At 33.9% G+C, this 20,897-nt stretch overlaps 1 protein-coding gene and 1 long non-coding RNA gene across 2 annotated transcripts; one reads left to right on the top strand and one right to left on the bottom strand.

Moving 5' to 3' along the window:
* Positions 1-8,265: 8,265 nt before the first annotated feature.
* On the bottom strand, positions 8,266-12,574 carry LOC122311520. Its single transcript, XR_006242805.1, has 2 exons — positions 12,148-12,574; positions 8,266-8,529 (listed from the first exon to the last, which is right to left on the bottom strand). It is a non-coding gene; the product is annotated as an uncharacterized LOC122311520 (long non-coding RNA).
* Positions 12,575-16,410: 3,836 nt separating this feature from the next.
* LOC122311711 (probable xyloglucan endotransglucosylase/hydrolase protein 28) lies at positions 16,411-19,709 on the top strand. Its single transcript, XM_043126346.1, has 4 exons — positions 16,411-16,878; positions 16,982-17,082; positions 17,665-17,873; positions 18,965-19,709. Exons 1-4 carry the CDS (start codon positions 16,689-16,691, stop codon positions 19,464-19,466), a joined length of 1,002 nt encoding a protein of 333 aa, XP_042982280.1. The 5' UTR covers positions 16,411-16,688; the 3' UTR covers positions 19,467-19,709.
* The last annotated feature ends 1,188 nt before the right edge of the window (positions 19,710-20,897 follow it).

Below are 20,897 nucleotides of genomic sequence, written 5' to 3'. Positions count from 1 at the left end.
GAGCAACTTTGGCTATCAACCATGCTATTTTATGCCTATTGACATGTATACAATCCCATCAGCATGAGATTAGTGTATTCACTTTTAATTAGATGAGTTAATTTAAAATTTACTCATATCCATACCCGACTTGATAGAATCTAAAACAAAATCAACAATACAAATTGTTCGCCCTGACCTTCAAATGATGTAATACACTTCAAAGTTCAATTGATATATTAAGTTAGCATTTTCCTTCATTGTAGTATTTTGGAAATCCGCGTATAATCTCCTGAATATTACAAATTAAACTCTTGATCTATTTTAATTTTAAAAAATAAGGGTTCCACAAAAAGAATGTAACTTCGTTTGGTTGTTAAACTCAACTGAGATCAACTTAGTTCATTCTAATTTTAAGCTGAGTCTAATATCTAAATACACAACTTTTAAATTACTAAAACTCATCTCAATTTAAAAGATCATTACACGTAGAATTCATAACCTTTTTCAACTCAATACATCTTTATACGTGGGATCCATAATCTTTTTTAACTATCCATAAATATCTCTAAACTCATCTTAATATCTAAACATATCTAAACTCATATTAGATGGACCCCATATAACTCACTTCACCAACTCAACTCATTACTATTTATAAAGAGTTCAGCTCAACTCAATATCTAAATACAACCTTAATGAATTGTTTAAAATTAACTTTGACGGAATTTAAAATTTTCTGCTTTTGTGTGTACTAGTATATACTTTTTAGGAAAATATTATTTTACATCCTTGAGATCCCATAATATATTTTCAAGTTAATTTGCGCCATAAACTACCAAACTTGACAATTAAAATCCGAAACCATCAAAGTTTGTCTAAACATGAGTAGCTTTTCCTACTTTTATGCTAATCATCCATTATTTACGGAGGCCGGTAAGAAGACGGCTTTAATGATGGCCAAGGACTTCAATGGCATTCAGTACGAATGACATCATTTTCATACCACCAACAATAATTTTAAAAATATCAGGCGGTCTATGCAGCCCTTAATTATGGAAATGAAGCAGCTCGCGAGCTTGCTCGATGTACAAAGTTTGTGGAGGCCAGCCTGGTACTCAATTCTTCATCAACACCTCCTTATCCGTAATATATATATATATATATATATTTATATATAAGAATAATACAGATGAAGAGTAGGGTTAGTGGGGAGAACGTGTCAAACGGGGGTAAAAGCCGTATGAATCATGACCATAAGACGAGATCAATAACTTGCCACCGAAAAACACAATAATTTGAACTCATTTTCAGTGATGTCCATCACCCCCACCACTATATATATACGTGTGGACACTCTTTATTACTAAAATATTTATCTAGTTTTACAAACTGATGTGTTATCACATGAATTACCCACTCAATTTATATAATTTTTTTTAGTAAAATTTTAAGTAATTTAAAAACTATTTTTCATTTCCCAGAAAATATAAGGTGAAATGAAAAATATTATATGAGAAAATATTGAGAGATAGAGAGAGAGAGAGAGATCGATGACTTTGGATTGCCTTCGATCAGGGTTTGATGTGTCGGGCATAAATGATGTAGAATGGTCCCACGGAAGCGCCAAAAGTTTTTTTAATCAAGACTAGAATTGGGTAGAGAGTCGTTGTAATTAAGGTGGAACCCCCACCGCATTACTGCAGATAGATAATAATGCTTTTTCGTTCTGGTCTCATCGTTGCGTTCGGTGGAATCTCATCATTTTGTACATACAGCCATATGGAAGAGAGTTTTTCTTGCATAATCATTTTCCTACCACCTCGCTTCTACAGCCACTTCATCGTAATGGCGGTATTCACAGTATCAGCCAAACCAGAAACAACGGCTATCTGCATTCTGCAGCCATTCTTAATTTAATTTTCCGTTATTCCAAATTTGTATAATTTCCGAAATAATTTTATATTCATACATTAAATACCTGTACGTATATAGTCAATTGATGCAATTTATTCCATATTTTAAGAAAAATAATTGTGTGTATTGTTTTCATTAGTTGGTGTTACTACATAAACAATTTTTTTTCTTACTATTTTTACGTTTCTTCGAAAACTTCAAATTATTTTATGAGTTATATTACATACAGTCATTTTTATGTATTTATTACATATTCCACTAATATTATTGGTCAAAATAATTATTTTATATTAAAAAATGATACAGTCAATCATATTAGTGAAATACACACAAAAATATGTAAGCACACAAATTTTTTATTATTTTATATACCTCTATTTATATATAAATGTTATATACTTAGATCAAAAATTCTATGTGCATATACTCTTTGCACATTTCAGTAATGTAATTTGTTGTTTTACTTTTTTTAATATAAGATAATTATTTTAGTCAATCACATCAATAGAGTATAGAAAAAATATATAAAAATGACTGCATAAATATATATTTCATTAATGAAATTATTTATTCAATAGTTTAAAAAGAATTATAAAAGGATAATGCTTTTTGTTAGACGTTGGTGCATGTTTAACATATTCTTTATAATAATAATAATAACTAATCATGACTTGTTTATTAAAACAATCACTTTGCGTGAGAGTGTGGCAAATGTTTCCTAATGACAAGAAGTTAGCCGTATCACAGGCAATGCTTGACTTAGGAAGCAGTTTGGTGACACCGAAAGGTATTTCCAATAGTGCAAGGAAACATAGTTTTGACGTTTTATTATTTTTATATAGAACGTAGCCTTGTCTGTTGGGGAAGCATGCCTTCTCCCCAGTATATATTAAAGAAAAAGATATATGTAAATGTACAAGGGAGACACTGGTTCATACCAATTAAGTAATCCAAAGCATTGCATTGTGAAAGTATGGTAATCCATGTGAGTTTCTGCGAGAATGAATTATATATTTACATATAATGCCACATTGTTGACAAGAATCAAGTAGACACACTTTTGAAAAACAATGCGAAGAAAATATAACATTAATTTTTTAAGAAATAAAAATTTTAAACATAAGCTTACGTACTACATACTATATATTTTTTTTTCTTTTACCAAAGATTTGATATATAGATTAATGAGTAGAAGAATTTAATTAGTTGAAAAATAATAAACTCAAAAATAATTTTTTAAAAATAAAAAAAAAAATAGTATGGTGTGTAGAGAGGATGAGTAATAATGCTGTATTTTTTATTTTATTTTTTTCAGAAAATATATAGTGTAAGGTTGTTGAGTAGAAAAACTTTTTAAGAAAATAAGAGAGAATGAAAGGAAAAAAATGATAAATACGCATTGCTGAGGGGCAGATGGAGATAAGAACAAACATTACCAACAAAATGGCCAGCGGAACTGGGAATGTTGCTTAAAGCGCAAGGACTCGTGTGGGGTTCAAATGCAAAAATTAAGGATGAGCACGAGCTTCTACGGGCCACTGCATATGTATATATTGCCTTGGTGAGCTGTTACACAGATTCCTTGGATTCGCATTGAAATTGCCAAGTAGCCTAACCAACCCCTATTTGCTGAGAATAGATAGGTTTCACGGGTCTCGGTTTGACCCCCTGCAATCTGACGGCCATGTTTTATTTTTTAAGTGCTGCTAGGGTGCCTAGGTAAAATTTATTTTATTTTTAATTTTTAAAATTTTTTTTAATTTAAGATTTTTAAAAAAATATAAAAAAATCGCACGCGCAGACTGAGAAATAGAAGAAACAAAAGTAAAGAATAGAAACGCGACTACTTTATAGATAAGTTTCATATGTTTCCAACATTAATGACATCTGTCCACAATCAATGCAAATTGGTCTTCATCTATAATGGTATCTTTTCTAGTACATTCATAATGTAAACTTGATCAATACTCAATAGAGATGCTTTCTAATTACTCGATTGAATGAATGAAATGGATTAAATTTATGGGAAGGTTACACATTATTAGAAAAAAATTGTAAAATGTGTATTTCTCTTTAAAATCAAACTATTCCACCAAACAATTACAGACTGACATCAATATCCTATGTTGACTTTAGCTAGGTTAGGTTAGTTACCGTCACCTCAATTGTGAAGGAGTATGTTTTTCACCTTGTTGATGCTTAGTGACGAAAATAACATCCAAAACCTACCCAATATGCTAACGTGATATAACACCTAATTTGATTGGTCCTATAAAAATAATAATCATAAATCCTGTGTCTGTATTTCAATAATTTCAAAGAAACATCAAACATGGATAGAAACAATGACTTTATTTAAGATAAGACTTTTCTCTCTGTTGGAGAAGATTATCTAGTTGTCCACATCATGACATCAACAGGAATAAAATTAAAGGGGCAGTCCCTTTCAGACATGTAGGGGAGATGAATTAATAGAATTCACCCTCCGATTAAAATGCAAAGAGAGAGCTCGATTTCATAAATGACAGGCGAGCACCCCCAACGAAATTAATAAGAAATAGTATAACAAATATTATATTTGCACTCATCTCAAAAATATATATCTCATACTTCAACGAATATCAAGATTCAAGACTTCGCTCTTTTGCTCTAAAAACGCACAAGATATCTTATGCTGTTTTGTTCAAGAAGGCAACCACCTGGAGTTTCTATTTACACTAGTTAAGAATTGCACGTACTTGATTCTCTATGTGAAAATATTTCAAGTTTATAATAGTCTAACAATTCATGCAAAAGTGAAAACCAAAGTCTAAACACCTGAACAAATAAAACAGAAACTGCTTGACCGCAAATGAGTATCATGGAAAGCATAAGTGCTTGCCATCTTGACAAGCAAATACCAAAAACCAAAGTGCTTGTATTACGAGCAAGCACTATTGGAAGCAATGCGATCACAACTGGGGGAAAGTGTTTGCAACCAATGCGATCACCTCGGGAGATAAAAGACTTGCAACCCAAGGAGCACCTCTAGAGGCAAGGTTCGAGCACCAAGGCGAGCACCTCATGCGGCAAAGTGCATGGGCCTCAGGTAAGCAAAGTGCTCGAAATTCAAGCGAGCACTACGAGAAGCGAAGTGTTTAGACCCCTAGTGAATACTATGAAGGATCATGAAACTTGCCACCTTTGCAAGAAACTTAGAAAGTGAAAGTGCTCACCCCCTAAATGGCAAGTTCTCATGATCTACCTGCACATCGCAGGAGGCAAAAAGTGCTTGGACCATAGGAGAGAATCCAGGGAGACAAAGTGCAAGCAACTTAGGTGAACACCATAGGAGACAGAGTGCTCAAGCAATAGGCTAGCCCCATGAAGGAGCATGAGATTCACCACCCTGGGCGGCACAATGCTTAGACCACATGTGAACACCTCTAGAGGCAAAGTGTTCATATCCCCAACATTTTTACGTCCAAATTTCATTTTCCCATTCTATCTTCATATGTCCGTTGTAGCTCCATTTTCCCTTCCTATTTCTATTTTTCCTTCCTATCTTAGTTTTCATCATACTTTCATTTTTCTTTCATGTATTCATCTTTCCATCATACCTTCATTTTTTTTTTTCTTATCTCAATCTTTCTATCCTATTTTTATTTTTTACCTTATCTTCTTTTTCCTTCCTATCACAATTTTTTGATCTTATCTATATTTTTCCGTCCTATCTTGATTTTTCCGTCGTAGCTCCATTTTTCCTCCTGTATTCATTTTTTCTTCCTATCACTTTTTTCTCATCATATCTTCATTTTTCTATCCTATCTCAATTTTCACCCCACTGGTTAAAAAGTGCTCGAGCACAAAGCGAGCAAAGTGCTCAAAATAATGAGCTCGCCTACAAGCGAATACTAAACGGGTAATCTCAGTGGGAAGCGAACTAAGCGGGTAATCTCAATGGGAAGCAAAGTGCTCTCTACCTTGGCAGAACCACAAACTTAGTTTGTTCGCCCTAATGTTTGGACTTACGTTGCTTGCCTTGGGGTTCGAGAACATGTTGTTCACCTGAGGTTCGAGCACTGATGAAATTGAAAGCATCACGCGGACAAGCTTTGTTTGTTTCCCCAGGAACTAAGCATTGTTGTTCACATTCCAGGTTCTTGCTTCCCGCTTGGGCATTGGGTAGTCTTGTTTGTTACCCCCGAGATTAGAGCATTGAACCAAGTTGTCCCTCTATGCTCTGCATGCTTGACTGCCGAACTCCAACATGATCTAAACTATCCCTCTACACTTTATGTACTCAAGCACCGAGCTCCAATGTGATCCTACCAATTGCATCAGGTATGATACTTTTGGATATCGGGGGTTGTCATTTTTCTGTCCTATCTTATTTTTTTATCGTATCTTCATTTTTCTGTTGTATATTCAATACATTTTTCCATCTGGCGGTGCTCCTACCCCCCCCCCCCCTCTGAGCACAAGCATTCACCTTCATTGCTAAACAACTACAAGTTCGAAAGTGATCAAGAACAAGGCATGCTACCCAGCGAGAACCATGAACATACTTTGCTTGCCTTAAGATTCAAAAACTTGTTGTTCGTCTGGGTTCCAAGCATTGATGAAATTAACCGCATCATGTGGACACTCTTTGTTTCCCTAGGTTATTGTTGGCCCCTCTAGCATTAGTAGTCTTTGTTTGTTTCCCCTAGGATTAGAGCACCGAACCAAACTATCCCTCTACACTTGATATGATTGGGTGCCAACTCTCATGTGATCCGACTAATTTCATCGGGGATCTAATACTTTTGGTAATTGGTGGGCTTTTCATGATTGGGAGCTCCCACGTGATATAGCTGACTTGTTTAACTCTGATTGGGAGCATGAGCTAGAGCGTGGCTTTAACCTTGCCGATCAGGCCTAGGATCCAAGCACCGATGGAATTGATTAGGTCACTTACAAACTCAGCTTCCAAGCATGTCACCACAAGATTGAGTGCTCGCCTGCTCTATCCTCACCCTGGTTTTAGGCACTGATGAAATTGATAGAATTGTTCGGGTGCTTGGCTCTCGAGCATGGTCACCACAAGTTCAAGTACTCACCCTACTCTCATGCTCACCCCGATCATGGAGACAAAGATAAGCAAAGTGCTCAAAACGTTAGTAGGCTCAATGACAAGAAAAAAGGTTGCACATAAGAAAGGGGCCTGTCCAGATCAGAGGAGGATGGGAGCACTTTCTTTAAGCCATCTTCTATGGGGAAAAAAAGGTGGTTGATACAGTTTGTGCTTGGGGCAAATGAGGGGGGATAGATTTCTAATGATTAGCAGGTAGTAGTTAAGTTGCTTGAAGAGTTCAGAGGGCTGTTTGAGGAGCCTATTGGGTTGCCTCCTTCCAGAGCTTGTGACCATTAGATTAATTTGAAAGAATTCACTCAAACTATCTTAGTTCGACCCTATAGGTATCCTTATTACCAAAAACTTGTGATAGAGAAAATAGTTAGAGAATTGTTGCAAGCATGTCAGGCCAAGCCAAAGCTATTTTTCATCACCTATGCTCTTGGTTAGGAAACAAGAAGGGAGCTGAGGATTTGAATTGATTATAGAGCCTTGAATCAAGAGAATATCAATGATAAATTTTCAATTCCTATGATTGATGAACTCTTGGACGAGTTGTGTAAGGCTTAGATTTTCTTTGAACTTGTTATGAAGTCTTGATACAATCATATTCGAGTAAGAACTTAGGATATCTCTAGAAACAACTTTTATGACCCATAAGGCTCATTATGAGTTTTTAGTGATGCCATTTGGTTTCACTAATGCTCCTACGGCCTTCTAGGGCCTTATGAATGAGATCTTCAAACCCTTTTTGAGAAGGTTTGTATTGTTTTTTTTTTATGACATCTGGTTTACACCATGACTTTTCATGTTCACTTGAAGTATTTGAGGGCTATTTTTGCAATTTTAAACTAGCACAAACTGTTAGCCAAGATGTCTAGGTGTAGGTTTGGGGTTGGTGAGATTGATTACCTTGGCCATTTGATATCTAGAGAAGGGGTTAAAGCTGACCCAACAAAGATCACTTATATGTTGGAATGGCAACTTCCAACATCATTAAAATCCTTAAGGGGATTGGATTCTTGGGGGTCATTGGGTATTACAGAAAATTCATCAAAGATTATGGCCTGATTGCAGCTCCTTTGACTCCTTCGAGGATCCTTGGTACTAGGGATGCCAGCCGGACGACAACACCCTGGTGTTACTATCTAATCTAGGTGCGTGGTAAGAAGATTAAGTCGTAGCGGAATATGGATCAAAATACGTTGTAAGAAGAATAAGTCATAGCAAAATATGTCAAATGTTTAGTCAAAGACTAAACATTAATTGAACTAAAGGTCTAAACCCATTAAAGATTCATTTATTAAGAATAATAATATCCATATATCATTGTTATTTCTCAAATAATATTACATAATGCCAATTATTCCTCTCTCATCTAGGTATGACAAATCGAACACGGTTTTCCACTTAACTAAATAATACATTTCCATCGATGCAAATAGTAATAGCAAAGACAAGCCTACGTTTCTATCACTCGAGGGGGGTTGATCCTTCTTCCTCGAGAAACTCCTCTCGGGCTACGTCTGCATCAAGGCCTATAGTTTCGATTAATGAAACTATTAAGTAGGTTAAGCATTTATGACAATACTACTAATGAGAGACAATGCAAACAAACATGCATGCACTATTTTGGTAAAAAATCTGTGAACACTTATTTATGCATGGCAATAAATCACTATTTGCATAGAAACACATATATTCATAGTTATAGTGAGGAACCACCCTTTTAATAAAACACAAGTATATAAGCGTGATGAGGAATCATATTTTGAGCAAATCTCAAGTATACATAATAATCACCAGATGTTCTTCTAACATTCTTCTAATAATCACCGTTTGTCATTTGTCTAAAGCCTTTTATAGGGTGAGACCACCAGATGTTCTTCTGACATTCTTCTAACTATTTATATGGTTAGGGTGTATCAGGTCTAGTTTTGTACATTTTTTAGAACCAAACCAATATACACAAGTTTTGAAAATTTAACAACTGATATCGGACCGATTCACCACCAAAACTGGAACTTCCCATTTTTTCAGTTTCAGTCCAATCTAGCCCAATTTTTAAGATTTTGTAGATTATCCATATTAGTAACAATATTATGTTTACATAAACTAAACTGTTACTCTATTTATATTGTAGTATATGTACATTATTAATAATTAATACATACCAGTATACTATTAAAGTTAACTATAGTCAGCACAAAATCTAAACTTTTTATATGAGTATATATGATTAAATTTGTAAAAATTTATTTACAAAAATAATATATATATATATAATAATTGTGACGCCCCCAAACCTCGCTTGGGATTAGATGAAGACTGAAGCATTGGGACAACTTAAGGTTACACACCCCTCATTCATTATAGTTAAAATGCAATACACCTAGTATGTTTATAGCAATATGCAATAATCATAGTGGAAAAAGTTCAAATCTAAGTAAAAATTGAGCAATTAAATTATAGTACCAAGTAAAGAAAAATCTTAATCTCAAAAGTACTTGTTCAAAGATTCTCCCAATACAAACAAAGTGTTTAAACCTCAACTCTAGATACCACATTCTCAATATCTATCAAAAGTCAAGGAAGACATATAAGCTATTCAATCTGTCAAATACAACGTTTCTTCTAATTCAACAGTTCTTGGACTTCCTTGATATGCTCAAGTAGCATTGTCAAGTCAATGATCGCATCTTTGAGACTATCTTCCTCATCATGCTTAGAGCTAGAGGCTAAACTGCCCTCACCCTTACTAGAGTTTTCCTTGCTAAGCTCCTTTTTAGTCTTTAGGGAATTTGGGTGCTTGCATTTCGCCATCATTTTATCCTAGACCTCTCACAACTTCTACCATTCCTAGGGGAATGGTAGTGGAAACTACCACAGTAAAATTTAAAAAATCTCAATAAATTAAACTAATAACATACAAGAAGATAATATAAGCATATATAGGCAAAACATGAGTATGAATGTATGGACATGAACTTGACCAAAAACTTATTTCTTTCTTATATGTGTTTTTTTTTTCAAAACATTGACCATATAATAAAGTAACAAAGTGACAAATAACCATGTAAGAACATCGTTTTTCAATTCATATCAATCGCTTATAACCATTAATCCAACAATGTCGATGAATACCCCATGGCTCTCTTATGCAGAGTGGGCTCTCTGCTAGTTACCGCATCACATTGCCGACCATCTTAACTAAGTGTGAGTACGTCAAAGATCATATAATACAATAATTCACAATTCGCCTTCACCGCATTTCCAATGTATTACACCCATTAGCATTACTACTTCGCTTTAGAGTCTATTAAAAAGAACCAATGCTAAGTTTGTTGACTGTACTTCGTCAACCTAGAAATTGCCACTCCAATTTAAGCACTCCAAAGTAGACAGACGAATTCTATTAGAATATTCCCCCATCTTAGCATTTGGGATAGTGACAAAACCATTTCTTTAATGCATAATCTGAAAATCATGTGACCTTGTAACTTTCTTTCACATTGTCTTATACTTATGCTACATACAAAGAGTGCTCCACTTTTACAGCTTGAAAGAATTAGAACATGTAGAAACATATACTTGAGTATAGGGATGAAAATTTAAGCCGACAATCTAGAGAACCGGACCGGACTGGACTGGTTGGTCCAATTTTGAATCAGTCCAATCCAGGACTGGTACCTATATTTTAAAAACCAATAAAATCGAGTCTGGTTTCAATTTTTAGCTTTTTGGGACTGAACCAGACTAGTTTGTAAAATATATATGTAAATTAATTTTTAATGCTATATATATATAATTTTTATATATAATATATAATTATATATGAAATAACTTTATATTATAATTTATAACATAAAATTTTAATCTTAAATATGAACATTTGTTTGATCATATGTTATTAATATAAAATATAAATATTAATTACATTTTATGACCTAATAAATTCTCAACATATTCATTTTGATAAATATATAATACATTAGTAATACTACTATACATCAGTATATTAATTATATTTTACTTTAATTAATTAGTATACATTAGAAAGTTATATTTTTTTATGACATTGACACTTGATTAAAATCAGAAAATCAGATTAAACCAGACTAAAGCTGGTAAAATCGAAAGTACCGGTTTAGGAGAATAATCAGTCTAGGATCAGTCCTTAAAAATGCAAAACCGATTATACCGATTTGGTCCCAAAATTTGTACAAAACCGGACCCGTTACATCCCTACTTGAGTATAACATATGGAAGCACAACAATGCATACACCATTTTTCAAACATGTCATTTGAATCAATAAACAACATTTGAGCATAACATGTACGTATAAGATATAAACCATACAATGCAACAGGTAACAATTCCATAATCAAATTTGAATGATAAAATGCAAAGTTTACACATGACATAAATACATTATCTAGAAGTAAAATAGAGACTGACTTACAAAGCTTCAAAAGTATTATTTTCCTACGATCAAGCAAGTTGAAAGTGTATATTTCAATCATTACACTTACCAAAATCAACATTACTTTGAACCAAATGTTTGTGTCATGTTCTAGGGTTTAACCCTATTTGGTTCTAGGGTTTCTTTTCACACTTTGTGACCTTCCCTTACCTTGAGCCTCATAGACTAGTGCCTTCAAGAAAAACCTTGGGCCAAGTGATATTTAACACTTCCTTACTCGATAGAACCCATATTGGCTTGGTGCTAGTTGATCCTTGTAACCTTAATGGCCATTTGTGTGTGTTGTGTGAAAGGAGTATACTTGTGTGTGAACATCAACTCTATGGCTGAAAGTTCCTTGAAGATGTGTAAGGGTTTCTAAATTGTGTCTTACTAGAAGGAAGATCTTCATGGAAACCTTAGTGGTGGCTGAAAGTGACCTAACCCTATCAAGGTTCCTTCATTTCTATTTGGCCATTGATGATTCGGGTTCTTTGAGAAAACCCTAGACAACCCATACTCAATAAGACCAAGCATGGTTGAAGAAAATACTCTATAAATCCCATAAAATTCATGGCAACGCCATAACACACATCCCTTCCTTTTCTCTCAAGCCGAACATTCTTCAACTTAAAAGCCCTTGCAAGTGCTTGTGTGTTCATGAGAAGAGATAGAAACATGAAGATTCTCACCATTATAACCTTTCCAATGTGATGTCTGAATCTTCCTTCCTATGCTTGTGCATAGAGGGTGTTTGGTTGGAAGGAAAATAATGATGGGCTATCTTTCCCTAAGGTAGGCGAGATAGAGCGACGAGAGGAGAAGAAAATTTGAAAATGGGACAAAATGACCTTTGGTGTGCCTTTAGTGAGGGTAGGGTGCCAATTCCATTAATGTCCTCCTTACATACCTTACTCAATTCCCACTCTCTCTCCCTCGTCTTCAATTTTGATATGGAAACTAAAGGTTCCCTTTGTGCATGAGTGCCATGTGGCGTCTTGCTTCTTACCTTGATAGTTGAAACCCTAGATGTTCCTCATCAAGATTAGATCCTTCTAGAATCCCTAGGGGCTCATGCATGAATGCAAGTGGCGTGTGAGGACCTTGCCACGCCCAAAATCCTTTTCCTTCCCTTCTTTCTTCCACTTTTTGCCTAGATACATTGAACCTAAAGGAAAGACGATGCATGGTTGCCAAATGGCATGAGATAGGTGCCTGACTCTTGCCCTAACCGAAATAACTCTTGTCTTCTCTCATCCATGGATTCTTCTAGAAGCCATCATGAGTGGCGTGTGGCTCTTCCCAAACCCCTTTTTCACCTTTCTCATCATTACTTCTTCCAGAAACCTTAAAGCCCTATGCATGTGTGACAAATGACCATAAGAAAATTGGCTTCCATGGAATTGAGCGATACTCTAGTAAACCGAACCCTAACTCTTCTTCTCTCAAGTAACTTCTTCTAGAAGCCATTTTGTGTACTTGCCAAGTGGTACATCCGTTATGAACGGAATCTCCCAACCCTATGGATCTAATGATTACATTCTAGGGAAACTCAAGGACTTTGGTGCCTCTTACTTGATCCAAATCTTAATTAGGTCTTTTCGAAACCCTAAAGCCTTAAAATGATTAAGTGTTGGGCTTCTTCCTTGGGCTTTGGTGCCTATTGCATCAACAGATCATGCCCAAAGTCAATCTTACACCCTTAACTTTTCCAATCAACGGGCTTAATCCATTTGAATAAAATTAGAAAAATAAAATAAATATGAGTAAGAATCTAGCTTAGATCGGGTTATCACAATATTATAATTTATTATGACAAAAATGTATTTATCCTTGATATAAAAATATATATATATACACTAAAAGTAAGTTTATATTAATAACTTAATATTAATGTTAACGTGTAAGATTAAAATTTTATGTCATATTAATTTTATATTACAAGATTAAAATTTATATGTTATATCAAATGTTACATTAAAAATTATACGATTAATTTTATATTATCACTTGTTATATTAATTTTATATTATAAGATTAATAAACTTGAATCATAAGATTAGAATTTTATGTTATATTAATTAGCAATTTTACCATATAATATATATATATAATATAAAAAAATTATAAATATATATATACTGGTTTGGTTTGGTTTCTACTGGTTTTCAAATTTAAAAACTAGTACCATACCAGACTGCTTACAAATTAGACTATACCATAGGTTCGATCCGGTCTAATTCAACCAATTTTTTGGTTTTTTTTTAACACCCTTACATATGGTTGAATATGAGCCATTTGATCTCGATTTTCCATTTTACCCCTTGACTTGAAGAATTATAGAGGCCGAGTGACTGATGGTATGCAGTTTCCTACTACTTGCCTTAGGTCCAATCTCATAGTCCCTCCCACTAATAAAGGTCTCTCACGTGGCGCTGGACCATACTTTTGAGATTAGACGATATGGCATGCAAGTCTGTATTCTTTTCTCCACAGGCTCATTCTAAATGTGACATCTTATACAGAGTATGGGCCTCTACATACAACACATGCCACCTCTGAGCATCTTTGCAAAATTCCCGAGAGCCCTGACATTGATCTTATTATTGACTAGTCTTCGTCCTTTGATTGTTGCTCGCCTTTGCCCGTATCTCACCCTTTGCCATCAACCTTCCTTTTCCAAAACTACTAGCCTCTTCAACTCTTCATTCTCACCTAAATAAAGTCGGTACAGTCTTTGTTTGCCTATAGCAAGGTGAAAAGTCTTTTATCTCCTTGTGCCAGGATGTGTTTGCCAAACTTTCTACATCATGTTGCTCGCCCTATTTTGGACTAGTTGCAATTTGCTTGACCGTTGCCTCATCTCTCATAGCACCTTGCCCGTGGGAACGGTTTCTTCTCTTACTTAGGCATGGTTCTTACAAAATTATCAAACACAATTAACCTATTTCTTTTAGATATTCATTTTGTATATCACTCTCATATAACTTTTAGTAATATTTTTTTTTAATATTCTACTATTTCTAATGACAAATATGGATAAGTTTTTTTTTTCCAAATTAGATTAGAGAAGTTTTCTTCAATCTAATATATTTGATTGATATGGAAAATCTGAGCAAATCCAAATGGCAGCTTCTTTACAAACCTAGCACCATTAATCTTTAAAAAAAAAAAATACAACTATGTGCATCTCACACATTTAAACGAAACATAAAAATTTAATAAATTAACCCAATTTATAGAAAATATTTGTCCATAAAGTATTTCCAACAATTGCAAATATCAATCGGAAATCCATAAAAATCATAATCTTGTTTTTAATAATTCTCATGTAAATTGTTAAGAAGACGTAGTGCATGTTTGGGTAACATCAAAATTTTCAAAGTTTATCGTAAATTTATTCCCAAACATCATTTTAATACAAAATATTTTTCAATTTCAAATTTTAAACTCTTCATCTATTCATTACTTAAATACAAAAATAAATTTTTAACTTTTACAATCTTAAATACAACTTTTACAAATTTTAAAATAAAAATAATATAAAAATATATATTCAAACAACTTTTAAACTTAATTTATGTATTTACTTTCACAAAGTCCAATCTATACTTATTTTAAAAAATATTCTTATTCAACTTGTTCTTTCTCATTTTTTTGAACTTAATTCTAAATTGATTCTCACAATTCTCAAATGAGTGCTGCTACTAGTCCGTATAAAGTTTTACAAAGTTTTGGACTTAATTCTAAAAAAATAAAGTTTTGGGTTTTTTTTTTATTATTATTTTTTTATTTTTTTATTTCTAAGTTATAATACAAGAAGTATGCAAGGTAAAACGTATAGTTGCTCACTATAGGTTAGTGGATTTGTTATATATATATATATATATATTTGCCGTTGTTATTGTGTGCAAAATCAAAATAATTACTTGATTTTGAATAACTAAATGAACAATATCATTTCTTTTTTATAACTATATATAAAAGCGGAGTCATGCAATTCCGACATGGCACTCTTTCCGTTCAAGTCGGTTATTATCGGTGATAACAGGTAAATAAAATAAAATTTCGAAGTGTTGCATCGGTGGTCCTTTTAAAAACAGTGTTGCACTAATAGAAACGTTTGTACCTTTTAGATTTCATTTCATTTCTTACATATCAAGTTATTAACCGATTGTTTTGGTGCAAAACTCAAACAAAAGGCACTCATCTCAACCCGTATATTGTTTCGCTAAAAGAAACCATAAATATACCGTATTGTTTATTTACGTATCAATTTTGATATATTTATCAATGTTTTGAATATCGTACCGGATGCCGTACCGGTCAAGATACTGGAACGAAATATTTCGATACCGGTACCGTTTCGAGATAGTCGATATATAAATAAATTATATATATAAATATATATATTAATTATATTTCAAAATAATAATTTATATATAAATAAATTATACATAAATACATATATATATATAAATTATAAATAGTTTAATCTAAATTAAAAGTAAAAAATAAATTTATAGTTTAAAAAAATAAAAAATAAAAAGACCTAAATACCGATCGGTACGAGCTTGTACATAGGCCGGTACAATCTGAAATACCGGCCGGTACGGTCGATATTTGAACCGGTATAAAATTATAGAATTTTTGTATCGATTCAATAGCCGGTATGGAATATACCAACCAGTACAATACGATACGATTTTAAAAACAATGACATTTACACCCAACTCATTAAGGATTTCATCCATCTGGCTCTGTGCCACAAATGACACTTATCGAACGTAAAAAAAGATCCATTTTCTTAAAAACAAAAAATCTGTAGTTAACTATTCAATGTTCATTGCTTAACACCGACCCAATAAAAAGAAAGTGAAAACATAAGATAATGATAGAGATTAGAATATAGGAAACTTCAATTAATACGACGCAGAATAAAGAAGTCAAAAAAAAAAGGGAGAAAAAGAAAACTGTCTGCGTATGAACAGCTAGCTCTCGCACTTTGTCACCATTAAAAAGGACCTCTGTTCCTTCCCCTTTGTGTTTCCTTCTCATTCACCTTTTCGGCTCTCCATTTCGTTGTAGAGATACATACTACAGGTCCCTCTCCCTACTTCCCCTGCACTCCTCCATCTCTCATATGGTCTATACATTTCAAATATAGACAGATTAGAACCAAACCATAACATCCACAAACTCTTCTCCTATTGAGTCAAAGATCAGAAAGACGATGGGGTGCTCTCATCTGGGTTTTCTTCTCCTGATTTATTACTTTCTACTTGTGGTTCTTGCTTCTGAGTCACCCAAGAGTTTTCCAATCATGGCCTTTGATGTAGGTTATACCCAGCTTTTTGGTAGTGATAATATGGCTGTCCATAGGGAAGGGAAATTGGTTCATCTTTCTCTGGATGAGAGGACAGGTAGTTTATTTGTTTTTTATTTTTTTGGCTTATTATGAAGGTTTTACTGTTGGTGCCTTTGACTGATTTTCTTTTTCTCATTTGATGGTTGTTGTTCGTTTAGGGTCCGGATTCGTGTCCCAGGACCTTTACCTGCATGGGTTTTTCAGTGTTTCAATTAAGCTTCCCGCTGATTACACTGCTGGCGTCGTGGTTGCGTTTTATGTGAGTATTCTATTTCGTTATCTGATATACCCTGAAATTATTCTTTTTTCTTAAATGTTAAGATCGTTCCTATAGTTGGATTATATAACAATATTAAGCAGAGTCTTCATTTTTTCTTTTTTTCTTTTTTTTTTCTTTCCTATTTTGTATTAAATTATTTATATGGCTTTTTTCCTTCCGTTTATTGGTGCTGCTGTACTCAGCTGAATAACTTCGTTAATTAGAGCAAGATGATTTGTTTAGGAGTCTCATGAAGCCAGAAAATATGATCCACCAATCTGTTATCGGCGTGAAATTCTTAGGATATAATAATATTTATTTTCCTAATTTTTTAAGAACTCTATACCATGATATACAACGATTTTCTTTTGCTTGGTTTACAACTCGATGCCATAGTATAGGAACAACCAGATGGCCTTATCTTTAAACTTTTTAATTTACCTTTCAAGATCATTAACAAAAATTAAGTTTGGCATTTTGATCAGTTCATACCCTGGAGGAAAAGTTTCAGAAGATTATTACTTTTGAGGGAACGAACAAATCCATTTGTAATTCTTAGTCATGCTTATATTTGGATGGCAGATGTCAAATGGTGATATGTTTGAGAAGAACCACGATGAAATCGATTTTGAGTTCTTGGGTAACATCAGAGGCAAAAACTGGAGGATTCAAACCAATGTTTATGGCAATGGAAGCACTAGCATAGGCAGAGAAGAGAGATACAGTCTCTGGTTCGATCCCTCTGACAATTTCCATCAGTACAGCATTCTCTGGACTGATTCTCAGATCATGTAAGCATCCCATTAATCAATAACCACTGCACCCAGTTTTGGTTCCTTTCTCTTTTTTTCTTTTTATTTTTCTTTTTTTCTTTTTCCCCTTCCGAATTTGGATATATAACTTTCTTTTTGAAAGCTTCTTATATTAGATGATTAGCTTAAATAAGTTTGGTTAAACATTTATTCACTAATACGAAGTAGTAAGTGCTGCTACTTGGCCCCAGCCCCATCATTTTGCTCCCTCAAAGTTACCACTAGTTCAAATTGGTTTTTTGTGTTTTGTATTTTTATTTTTTCAAATGTTAAAAAAAAAAAAAATACAGTGGTAATATTTTTAACCATTTAAAAAAAATTAAATACACTAGTGATAACTTTGAGGGGAAAACGATGGGACTAACTAGCATTATTCATTATTTTTTGGTCTTTAGAGACTTGATGCGTTGCTTTTTTGTCTTCTCTGCTATAGAAACAGCATCTTCTTTGTTTTTTTCTCTTTTAATTTTTTCTTTGTCGTCTTCTTTTCAATGAATAGATGCACCTGTTTCATCAAAGTTGGTTTTCCTTTAATGGCATTACTTAAGCTGGGATGCTCTGTTTCCTTCATTGAAAAGGTTACTAAAAGTTCAGAAATGATGTTTGGATTGTACATTTTCTAGATATATGTTTAGATGTGATTGAACCTAAAACAGCCAAGTAATTTAAGCCGAGTTTATAGACCAGGGAACCAGAGTTAGAATTTTGTTTAATTAGATACAAATTTGGCCTGTTTTTCTTTCACAGTTATCTCAGGAACCAATTAGAGGATAAGGGATTTCTAGTTTTTCTGGAGCAGAGTAATGCTACATACAGTCACTTTTGCGTATTCTCTGCACAATCCACTAATGTGATTGGCTGCATCAATTTTTTTTAATGCTCAACTAATCACATCAGTAGAGTACGTAAAACAGTACACAAAAATGACTGTAAATAGAATTTTTATATTAAAAAATTATATTATAACTATATTTTATTCATTACTATTCAAAACATCTCATCTCATCTGAACTGTGTAATCAAACAAGGCTAATTGTGTTATATTTCCTTGGTCTGTTTTTTTGTTGTAGCTTTTATGTAGACAACGTTCCCATCAGAGAGTTCAAGAGAACAGAATCTATGGGTGGTGATTTTCCTTCTAAGCCAATGACTTTGTATGCCACAATATGGGATGGGTCTGATTGGGCTACCAATGGAGGCAAATACAGAGTCAATTACAAATATGCCCCCTACATGGCTGAATTCTCTGATTTTGTCCTCCATGGCTGCGCAGTCGATCCCATTGAACACTTAGCGAAGTGTGACAATCCTCAAAGTTCTGAAGCAATTCCTACTGGTATCACATCCGTGCAAAGAATTAAAATGGAAAGTTTCAGAAAGAAGCTCATGACATATTCTTATTGCTATGATAGAGTTCGATACAAAGTTTCCCCGGTCGAGTGTGTGATTAATCCCCAAGAAGCAGAGAGACTCAGGCTCTTTGATCCTGTTACATTTGGACGTGGCCGACGACACCATGGAAAGCGACACCACCGTAGCAGAATAAGCCAGGCGGAGGCTACTACCATTTAAGAGGGTTTCGGTATTTATTGTGTCATATGGCACTGTTGTCATCTTAGTTTCCCATAAATTTACCCGGGTCAGTTTTTTCTTTTATTTTATTTTTGTACAGAGAGCATATATTTATTGAGGGTGGTAAGAAGTATTATATCAGTAAATGATTTCTTTAGAAATTGAATTTGGTGATGATTTCTGTACATTATAACCCCCTCTCGGATGGGTTCCATAATTATTTTAGCATTTGTGGTTATACCATATCTACGTATTAGGTGTGGATTTCTGTTTTTTCCGTTCACTGTTCATGACTTTTTCCTTAACCGTAGGCGTGTCTTTTACCATGATTGAACTTATTTTAGGATGCCACTTGTGTGCTTGCTTATTAACAAAAGAGGATCTTGGTTTCGTTAATGGGGCAATCTGCAAACAGGTATTTACCGGGTGTGAGCACCTCCGTGTTGAACCCTATCTGATGTCCACATTTGGATAGAAGATTTAGCACCTCAAGTCTCACTTGGGTGCAAGATTATTTTGAAAAAAACTGAAATATTTGAGAAAATACTTAGGGTAGGTTTGGATAGTGAGATGAGGATTTTTTATTTTAGATGAAAGTTTAAAATATCATTTTTTAATATTGTTAATGTTTTTGTGATTTGAAAAAGTTGAATTGTTTATTATATTTTATATGAGAATTTGAAAAAATTGTAATGATAAGATGATAATTTTGTTTCTCATCCTACTTGCCAAACATGCCCTTAAAGATAAGTCCATAAGGATTTTGTGAAAGTGATTTTTAGAAAAACTAGATTAGAGTACATAAGTTATCTCGAGCGGCAAATCATAGATTGGGTGCGGTTGTCCTACGAACTTCTCATCGTTGTTATTCATCTGACTTTATTCATATCGATGGTACTCTGTTATGTGGTAAGACTAGAGAAATACTGACGTATTACATAGCCTAAATATTGGTATTAGTGAAACACAATCTAAGAGAGAGGCTATCGTTTCCATAGGAATGAGCACCCACTCAAAAGGGAGAGGGGTTATATATATAGATCCCCTCCAACTGTAACCCCTAGTTGGCCCTTAAAGGCCATCCATCAAAGTCATTGAAGTGGCTTTGGATATATGAAGGGGAAGGGGTGCTTACTATGGGCGTCCCTTTATTACACCTTCCACTTGCACATAGGGGGTAAGAACTTACTGTGACACCCCAAATTTCACTTGGGATTAGATGGAATTTGAAGTGTCTAGACATGTAACATAATGTCACATATCTCCATTTATGATAGCTAAAAATTCAGTGCACCTATCATGCATCCAACAATATGCAGTATTTGCATCAGATAATTATTTTTTTAGCAACACACAATGCACCAGAATTACTATATCCCAAATATAAGCATATTTCATAATATTCACATATCCAAAAGCCATAACATCAGT

The sequence above is a fragment of the Carya illinoinensis genome, chromosome 5 (assembly GCF_018687715.1).
Source record: "Carya illinoinensis cultivar Pawnee chromosome 5, C.illinoinensisPawnee_v1, whole genome shotgun sequence".
Lineage (NCBI taxonomy): Eukaryota > Viridiplantae > Streptophyta > Magnoliopsida > Fagales > Juglandaceae > Carya > Carya illinoinensis.
Note: the sequence above shows the minus strand (reverse complement) of the source record. Positions and strands in the feature narration are given on the sequence as shown.

What these genes read in the sequence shown, in the direction of transcription:
- LOC122311711 (XM_043126346.1), top strand. Translation starts at nt 16,689, where the DNA reads ATGGGGTGCTCTCATCTGGGTTTTCTTCTCCTGATTTATTACTTTCTA. An exon ending in GCGTCGTGGTTGCGTTTTAT is followed by an intron (nt 17,083 to 17,664) that starts GTGAGTATTCTA and finishes TTTGGATGGCAG; the next exon opens with ATGTCAAATGGTGATATGTT. An exon ending in TGGACTGATTCTCAGATCAT is followed by an intron (nt 17,874 to 18,964) that starts GTAAGCATCCCA and finishes TTTTTGTTGTAG; the next exon opens with CTTTTATGTAGACAACGTTC.